We start from the raw sequence: 10,098 nt of genomic DNA on the forward strand, positions 1-10,098 counted from the left end.
AGAGTGGAGGGGACAAGAAATCATGGTAAAGCTGAAGCTGCAGGTATAGTCGTGTGTTTCAGGGAGATTATGAAAGGAAAAGTTAAAAAATTTCACAATAACTTCTTATTTTTGTTGTTATTTCTCAAAGTTTATTTCTGGTTGTATCTCTCTCGATAAAGCAGCTGTACACCTCAACTAATCTGAATAAAATTCACACACATGCACTGCAGTTGACTTGATCAAATGCCACAATCAATACGCACAGACACACACACACACACACATACAAAGCGGCCTGTTAAGTCCCCCAGATCTTTGCCCCCGGCACTTTTTGTTTTGTGTTTTCCGAATTAATTGAGCCAACGCTCAAGTGTGGGGCCAGATGTCACTGCGACCTGTGGGGATTATTAGAAATCTGTTTCCCTCATTGTTTATGTGGACCCCTTCAAACCACAACGCCTCTTGCTCTTCCCGCTGAAGTTTCAGGGAGAAACAAGCCCCAAACCAGATTGCTAATGTACAAAATAATAGTCTCTGGCTCCAAGAATGGACACTGAGCCGAATATCGACATGTGGGACATTCTGGGACTTTTTTGTCCCACCTCCAATGACCATGGCTTGTGCCCAATGGCCACCAGGGGCCCCCTGATGCCCTCCCAGTTTGGCCAGAACAGCGCTATGCTCCTTGGCAGGGCTCTGGGCCTAATGAACTCATCAGCCAGCTGGAGGCCCTGGATGGAGGGACAGGGGCCACTAGGGGTAGGCTGGGGGGCCAGAGGGAGAGAGAGAAGGGCAGCAGGCCAGGGTGCTAGGTATGGGAAGATGGAGAAGTGGGGCGGCTGAGGATAGCTCACCAACACGGTAAATGAGGCAGTTGCAGCTTTGGAGGGGCGCTGGGGGCCAAGACAGGAGGGTCAGCAGGCAGGAGGGAGAGGTATAAGAGGCTGTGGAGAGAGAAAATAGAGAGTAGGTCTGTGGTGAACTGGATGGGATGGAGAAGAAAAGATGGAGGCAAAGACTGCATTCATGACTCTGGCACCAACATACAGCTCAGAAGAGCAGGTGATAGAAGAATTATCAGCTGCAAAGTAATGTATTTTTGAGTTTGCTCAACTTTAGTGCCAACCAGTTAGATGTGTTCAGTACTTTTACACACAAATCTTTGACACCAAATCTTCAAACTGAGCAAAGTGAATCACCATTGTCACTGAACGAATTAGCAGATTTTAGCAGCGGAGCTCCTCACTGGCGACTTAGGATTAGTGTAACCTTATAAACTCAGACTGAACTTACTACTGAACTGTCAGAATCAGCGCTGGACATCGAGCTATATAAACAGTGATGTATTCACTTGCTATACATCATAAAGTGCATTTCAACGGTGATGTGAGTGCTTACGAAAAAGTGATTTGAATAACTGCCATACCTACAGTTTTTCCTGTCCTGCTAACAGCCACATCCAAACATGGATCAGGGGATCATTACAGTGTGAAGAGGATACTTACCTTCATCATGGTTTAAAGTTACAGGTCTGATCAGAGAAACCATGGGACTCATCTGAGACACATGCATAAAAAGAAATAAAACAAACCTCCATCATAACTTTCCTCAAATTAGTAGCTTAGAAAGAGGACTTTCTGGTGAATTATAACCCAAATACAAATCCTCTGACTATTTCTTCATTTGGACTAGCGAAGACTCCAGAAAGTTACTGTTCCTGACAACAAAATAGTCCTGCACATAACCCCTTGCAAAACAGAGATTTTTACAGCGTGTTAATCGGTGAGCTTTAGAGGCGCTGATGGGCAGATTTTATTACCCTTGTGGTAAGCTAAGATAATGCAGACATGGAAGTGGTACCAATCTTCTCATCTAACTCCATTCCTTGAAGCTCTAAAATTGCTCCACACACTAAAGACTTTGTCATGAATTATATTAATGAAGCGAGAGACTGTTTTGGTTTGTTGCTACAACTAGATTTTTGACTTTAAATGCTGATAATTTATATTTCTATGTCCAAACAACTTGTAATCCTTATTTATGCAAGAGAATATAAATTGTATTTACAGTGTAATGAGAGAATAAAAGATGTGTTTTTGTGAGAATTGCACAACACAGCTGGGTCGTTTGCTGACTAGTAATGCCTACTCTCCCTCCTCTTGCTCTCTGAAGCCATCACACTTATGTCAGCATCATCAAGATGCTATCATCCTGTTCGCTGCACAATCATCAAACTCATCATCCTTCCTCCCATCTCTCACTGTTCGATCCCGCGTGTGTGTGTGCGTGTGTGTATGTGTGTGTGTGTGACTGCATGTCCATGAGAGAGAGGGAAAGTGAGCACCTTTGTGTGTCCATATGTGTCTGGGTGGCGGAGAACGCGCTGAGCGCCCTGCTGGGAGCACAGATGGTGCTGAGGCCTGCCACGGCAGCGCTGACGATGGCCACATTCTCACATGGGACCCCCAGCTTTCTGGATCCCACACCTCCTGTTCAGGCCTGAACCGACAATCTCCCCCTCCTCCTCTAACACACACACACACACACACACACACACATACACACACACACACGGCCAGGGTCCAGGCCACTGCCTATATCACTAGAAGAAAAGAGAACACAACACATGACAAGTTGGCATTCACACACTGCCCAGAGTGTTTTCCTGTGCGTGAGTGTGTGTCCCAGTGATGCAAATGCGAGAGAGGAGTCAAGTTACATCACTGTCACATTTTGAGTTTCTGGGGAGCAAATCGGCACTTGGCTAAATGATCAGTCGCCACAACTTCTCCCGTCTCCTTTTTGTGTCTCTCGCAAACTGCATTTTCTCCCACTTCGTCTTCATTTTTGCGCTGTTTCATTTTTCTCCTCCATGTCTGCTCTTCTCTATCTTCTCTATCTGGCCTCTAATTTCTTCTCTCTCCCCTCTCTCTCTTTCCCAGATGCCCCCTGTGGCTTGTCGTCCACCTGAGAGAAGCCTCATACATCTCCTGACAAAGTGACTAATCCTTCCCATTTCACAGCTCCATCCCACTGCTCCCTGGGAATGTTCAAAACTGTGTGTGTGTGTGTGTGTATGTGTGTGTGTGAGTGTGTGAGTGAGTGTGTAGTGTCATTGTGTGATAGGTGACAGTTGGGAGTATGTCACACGAGTTCACAGTGTTTTTTGTTGTAACAAGTGGCTCAGACAGCTGCAGGGTCACCTGAGATCTGACTGATTAGAGAAACAACTCCATTACAGGCGTCTTATCAGAGTGACATCACTTCCCGAATTCATAATGACAGCTTCTTTAAAATGAGGTCCGCCTACTTAAAAGCTGGCTTTTTAAAAAAAAAAAAAGTCTTTACAATTTCTTTTGCCACTGCCTGGAATACAATTTGATCCATTCCAAAAGAATCAGGTTTCAAATTTGCATCTTATTTCCTCAGAAACTCTACGATATTAGGCCTCAGCTGGGTGGGTGATATAAGCCCCGCAAATAATAATCATAGCCATAAATCAGTGAAGTGTTTCCTGTGTGTCTGCCAGTTCTGAATGATTATGGGAACCACTGTGAAAGGGCATTTCAACCCGGACTAAACACGTTCTCCTAAGGTGGTCTTTTTTTAAAGGAATATTTCACCCTAAAATGAATAAATGTAGCCTTTCGGGGTGTTTTTTTTTTTTAAAGCTGCAAAAAAGTTTGATCTCTTCACTTAAAGAAATGACAAAGTACCAAGCTAAGCCCCTTTGTGTTTTGTTTTCTAATAAACCTTGGGTTTTAAAGTATATTCAACAGTGCGAAAATTGTCAGTTGTTCTCAAAGAATGAGTGCACTGTATTATTTATATATGTGTGAGCCATGTCAAAGACAAATTGCCATTGTTTGGTGACAGACAATAGAGTTTTTTTATAATCTGAATTTTTCCAAAGAAATATATCACTCTAAAATGAATGTAGAAGGGAAAAATGTGTTCTTGAATATGCAAGCTGGTAAGAGAACACTGATGTCATCTTTTAAGTCGATAAGCTTCACTTGACTTGACTGAATTTGGCTTATTTATACATTGAACAGACATGGAACAACATTAGCACTCTTCAACTGCTTTGCTTCACTATGTTCACCCGCTAATTGCTAACTGTGTCTGTTTTCTGTGTCTGCAGAGCAGGTAGTGAACAGAATTTTTCCACTGTAAACAACTGCCTGCTGTGGCTGTAAATGACACTGATGAGAGCTGTGGGACTGAACCAAAACAACAAAATTGTGCACTGTAAAAACCAAAACAATGAGCTGAAAAACGCTAAAATGCTCCGCTGAACTGCAGTCAGGTGATAATTCTCATTAAAAGTGACACTTTTCACATTAAATTTAGTCATTTGATCCCTTGTTAATATATAAATTTTGATTAATGCAGCTGTAACTAAGATGAAGACTTTTGGTTTTTAGGGCTTTACAGGTTTGGATTTGTGTATTTCAATTTCTTAGCGGAAAAAATGTAATGCAGTACATCTTGTTAAAGCAGAACCGGCTTTGTGGGAGAGATTAACTGAGTTCAATAGATTGTTGAATCAATTACAGCTACATGCCGCATGTGTTCAGGGCCTCAGAGTTTTTTTTTTCCATGGTCTTGCCTTGAAATACATGGTCATGTTTTTGGATGTTCATATTACATCCCATCACTGCCATTGTGTCACAACATAGCTTATTCAAGTAATTTTCTCAAACCGAAGTATGATTTAAGGTTTCACTGCAGATTAACAAAACTATCCAGTAAAGACTTTTACCAGCAACATCATGACTAAACCGTGCGTCATCTGTTTGACTGAGTGAACCGTTCTCTGGTGACTAAACCACCCTGCAGTTTGCCTCCCTGTCTCCAGAGTCACTACATCAGCTATGGGATGTAATTGCAGCAGGCACAAACAAAACAGCCTAGGAGGGGTCCTTCATGTCTTTGGCCAGGGGCCGTACAGACTGAGGAGGGGTCCGGGCATCGCAGACCACCGAACATGGACCATCTCTGCTTCTTCATCTTTGGAGCAATTAGGGTGGTTGGCTGTGTGTGTGTGTGTGTGTGTGTGTGTGTGTGTGTGTCCGTGGGCTCCAGCTGTCAGGAGGCCTCTGTCTCCTGGTCCTGACATGTCTCCAATACGCCCCACTGTGAGTCTCTCTGTGTCACACACACTTCCCAGACCCGGCCGGAGCCTAAGGCGAGCTGTCCGTCATCTAACACACATGTGCACACATGCACGTTCTCTCTCTTTCTCTCTCATGCACACACACATGCTCAGTTTTCAACGATATGGTCCTTCTGGCACTGAAGTAGTACTTGCGAGTACTCTCTCACTCTGTGTGTGTGTGTGTGTGTTTGTGTGTGTGTGTGGTGGCAATAAGCATGGCGGTGGCTGCAGGCCACGGCAAGTCATCCATGCTTCCCCTTATCGTTTTAATCACCTCGTTAGGCGCAGCTAGTCCCCACACTTACTGGCCACTGCCCCTCCTCTGGAACCATGCCCTCCTGACCCGACGCTGGTGGTGCCACTGGGCACAGGGATGCATGATGGGAGGACAAGAAGAGTGGAGGAAGAGGAGGAGACATGAAGGGAAAAAAAGACTTTGTACACCTGAGTGTGTGACAGGTGCATCACAGGGCAGCGGAACTGGGATAAAAGTGAAAATGTATCTGATTGAAGTTGTTTAGACCAAAACATATGAAATAAGTATGACATAAACAAGCAGTAAGCAAGAAAGTGCTCATTAGTTTTCACTTTTATTCTCGGATTTTCCAAAGGACTATATACTATAGTATATAGTATATACTATAGCAATACTACGTTCATAAAGAGTAAATAAAGAGTACATTTTACTACGTTAAAATCTTCTCTTTATTTTCAACATTTTGAGCCAGAATTGTTCTCATTCAAGCCCATAGACTGTAAAAAAAATAATGGACGTAGCCACTGTGACGTCACCCATTGGTTTGTGGACTCCCATTTTGAAGCCTCTAGTTTGGCATTTTGACCATCGCTATCTTGGATTTTTGGAGCCAGAAGTGATGAGAAGTGACCATATTTAGACAAGACCCTAAGGCCAGCTGCTGGCTGCTAGCTTGGTTAGCACAATGCATTTACAGTCTATGGTTAATTGTGATAATGCTAATGCTAATTTTCACAAGTGAAAAACAGGCTTAAAAGTATTAAAACAAAATGTACTGAAATAGCGACGGCTACAGCTACACCTATACTCTGAATCTGGGGTTACACCATGGTTACGTTAGCTAACCGATGTTCTTGCAGTTGTAGCGACTTGTCAATCACAACATAGCCACGCCTTAAAGCATACTCTGCTGTATCATCAAATTTAAATTAAATGGGACTATAATTTACAAAATGAACATCGTGCTTTATTGAAGAAGAAATGAATCTAAGGATTGAGAACATAAAGTCATTAGGAAACTGTTTACTGAGGTAATAAATCAAGTGAGAAGTAGTTTCATTATCTCATAGACTTCCATACAATTGGACTTTTTTGGAGCCAGTGGAGTCGCCCCTGCTGGCCATTAGAGAGAATACAGGTTTAAGGCACTTCCGCATTGGCTTCACTTTTCAGCTACCCACTTGTTCAAGCCTGACTCAGTACATATAAAAACTACCATACATAAGCAATAATCAAAAACTATTGCAATAGCGATAAATACATAGGACATTCTCCCATGGCAAGGAGTTGTACGACAAAAAAAAGGAATTAAATATGAAAAAGGTTCCATTTAAATCTCAGACAGCACAGAGCAGAGATTTATGGAGGGGATGTGTCATGTCTAAACCATCCTGAAAAAGAGCTTGATTGACAACTCAACTCTTAGTCACTGTTATTCCTTTCAAAAAGGCCCTTTGTTATAGGTTTAAAGAATCAAACACACTCAAGTTTGTGTCATTGAAGAAACAGAAGTCATAGTTCCACCCAAAGATGTGGTTGCAGCCAACTAGGTGGGTGTCCACATCCAAGGAAAGGAAAAGTGTTCTTCCCAAATTAGTGTCGACAAAAATACTGAAATTTTCAAATACGTGCCAAGAAAGAAAATTCAAAAAATACATATGAAGGCTATTTGCAATATTACAAGAAAACAAGGAATCAAATATGAAAAAAAGTTCAATTTAGCTCATTTCATCTCATCTTCCTATCCTAGAGATATTCAGGATGTACATCTGACTTCCAAAGAGCTTTTATCAGATCTGTTTAAAACCTCCCTCTCTCTTCCTCTCTCTACCTGCACTTTTTAAAAAATATAATCATTTTTTTTAATCATCACCAAAACACAAACGTGCTCACGTGCACAAATCCACAACACGGACACACGTATGATATTTTTCTTCCCCCCTCCATCCTTTATCATGCACACATCTCTGCTTTCCTTTTGCCCACTATACTCCCACGGGAGGGGGAGCGCTTGAGGGCCGAGGGGCGTGAGGAGAGAAGGAGGAGGTGTGTGTTTGTGTGTGTGTGTGTGAGGGAGAAACAGAGAGAGAGAGAGAGGGATGGAGAGAGAGAGAGAGAGAGAGAGAGGGAGAGAGAGAGTGAGTGAGGGAGGGGGCGGCGTTAGACAATACCATTCCTCAAATATATTCCATCCCCTCCGTCCCCGAAGTGAGCCTTTATTAGTCGGGATCGTTTGGATCTTATCTGGCATATGACACTCGGTGGAAGAAAGGCTGGAAGAAAAAGAAGGGGATTATCTGTGAACTGCCTTCCGATCCGCTGGTTCCTGACACGGGAGAGCCTCGCTTATCTCGCCTCTTTATCTCCATCTTCTACAGGCGGATGGACCAGTAGCCCTGGCTGCACTTTCACCACTATCTGCTCATCTCTTCTATTGTCTCTCCATCGCTGGGATCACACAGGGGGGCTGACTGATCCCTGCTCACATCATTATTATCATTTTTTTTTTATCTCCCCCCTAATCGACCGATCTCTCTCTCTAATCATCTCAAGACTCCGAGCTGCAGATTGTTTTGATCCCCTGCATGTTCGACCACCGTGTGATTCCCATGTTGCAAGTTCGCGGTTGAAAAAGTAAAAAAAAACAACTTTTTTTTTCCTTTTTCGTTTCCGTGCAACTGAAGGTTCATCTCTGTAACATCTGATGGTTGTTTGGCCGGTGGAATATGAGTTAATTTGGAGTTGGGGCTCCGCTCAAGAGCGTTTTTAAGTTCATTCCAAGAAAATTTGCCTCCCAACTCTTTGTCAAGGTGAGTCTCAAATGTGGGGAAAAAACGCTTCATGCGCTTTATTTAAAAAAATCAGTTGTTGTTTTTAAAATGTTTCTGCCTCCATCATCTGTTTTTGTTGTTTTGTGTGGCGCTGATAAATATATATTTTTTTACTTTCCTCGTTTTATAAAAAAAACCCAAAACAAAACACAATAGCTCCAATTATTTCATGTCCAGCAGATGTCAACATTATTTTCCCCATCTTATGCCTCCATGCTGTCAAGTCACTCTGGCCTCAGCCAAGCAGATGTGTTCATCACACTGTGACAGATGGCCAATTCTGATTATGTTAATTCTCAAAAACAGGGAGTTTCTCCTTAAAAAAAAAAAGATCACAACCTACATTTTTAAAAATAAAAAAAAAACTATCAACTTGGTAAAAATTAATTTGAAAAATCAGTTATTAAAAATGTCACACTCTTTCAAAAAATGTGATGCTTTTTCAAATTGCCCGGCTCTTCTTAAGGCCTTAGGCTTTAATAAATTAAGCATTGCGCGAATTTCTTGGCATTCATTATTTATGGAGTTTAATGTTATTATGCAATGAACTGCATTTGGATTTATGTGGGGCCCTGGCACCCAAACAAGCACCCGCTGTGGGATTTCTCATACTGGGCCTCAGGGTGGCAAGACAGACTGAAAACACTTAAAACAATTACATTTCACAGACGGCTTTTCCATTATTTGTCTGTTTTCTGGCTATATCAGGCTTATTAGGAAGAGATGCATTGGAGGATGAAATCAGACTCGTTATTTATATTTGAGAAACCTTTATAATCATGTGTCATGTGCAGTTTAATTGCATTAGGATACATTTTTTTTTAAATGGTGAGAATAGCATAAATCTGATTGGTTTTGTCCACACTACAGGTACTTCAGGAGGAGTGACTGCCAACACCGGAGAATAAAAATGATGCTAAGCCCGGACCAGGCTGAGGCGGACCTCTCCTGGACTCAGTCCGACCCGGAGAGCATGCTAAACGGCCTCAAGTCGGCCGGCTGCACCTCGGACGAACCGGCGGAGGGGGAGGACAGACCCAAGTGCAAATCCGAGCAGCCCCTGAGCAGAGAGGAGAAGAGGAGGAGGCGGAGGGCCACGGCCAAGTACCGCTCGGCCCACGCCACCAGAGAGCGGATCCGGGTGGAGGCGTTCAACGTGGCCTTCGCGGAGCTGAGGAAATTACTCCCCACCTTGCCCCCGGACAAGAAACTCTCCAAGATCGAGATCCTTAGACTGGCTATATGCTACATCTCCTATCTCAATCACGTGTTGGATGTTTAAAGATGACCCCCCCACCCCTCCCACCCTCCCCTTGACACAGAAATGGTTTAGTTGGGTTGGTAGATGGGACTCATGGGCGTCATTTGGGTATGGCAAGGTTGGCAGTTATAGGGTCGACTGATACAGGAGATATTTTAAAGCAGATACCCAGTATTTTTGTAGCTGAAGCGTCCCATACAGTAGCTCATATTTTGTGCAGACATTCAATAGCCTACCTTTAAATTTGTGAAAAAAAAGGAGAAAAGATTCAGGAATTTTACTCTTGACAGCCCTTTAAAAGCGTGATGGCCTGCTGTCCTTAAAGAGAGATTACAAAATTTAAACCTTAATGAACATTTATAATTAATAAAAGTTAGAATAAATCACAAAGAAAATTCTATTACACTCCAGTTTTGTTTTTAGAGAGGAACCTGCTAACGTAGGTAAAAGGTCAATATCGGCTCGGTTCAACAAACAGATATATCGGTCGATAACACCTGTGACATGAGCTCTCGTTTTGCTTTGACTTCAGGGAGTTATAACTTTGAGATTTTAATTGCAACAACAAAATCAGCAAACTTGAAAAAAAAACCGCCTTCAGGGGCAA

The 10,098-nt window shown here is 42.7% G+C and overlaps 1 protein-coding gene across 1 annotated transcript; it reads left to right on the forward strand.

The window, feature by feature from the left end:
• Window positions 1–8,157: 8,157 nt before the first annotated feature.
• Window positions 8,158–9,512, forward strand: LOC121892367 (helix-loop-helix protein 2-like). Its single transcript, XM_042405394.1, has 2 exons — window positions 8,158–8,209; window positions 9,101–9,512. The coding sequence occupies exon 2, from the start codon at window positions 9,141–9,143 to the stop codon at window positions 9,510–9,512; it is 372 nt and encodes a 123-aa protein (XP_042261328.1). The 5' UTR covers window positions 8,158–8,209; window positions 9,101–9,140.
• The last annotated feature ends 586 nt before the right edge of the window (window positions 9,513–10,098 follow it).

The sequence above is a fragment of the Thunnus maccoyii genome, chromosome 24 (assembly GCF_910596095.1).
Source record: "Thunnus maccoyii chromosome 24, fThuMac1.1, whole genome shotgun sequence".
Taxonomy (NCBI): domain Eukaryota; kingdom Metazoa; phylum Chordata; class Actinopteri; order Scombriformes; family Scombridae; genus Thunnus; species Thunnus maccoyii.

Coding starts and splice junctions, on each gene's coding strand:
- LOC121892367 (XM_042405394.1), top strand. CDS start 9,141: ATGATGCTAAGCCCGGACCAGGCTGAGGCGGACCTCTCCTGGACTCAG.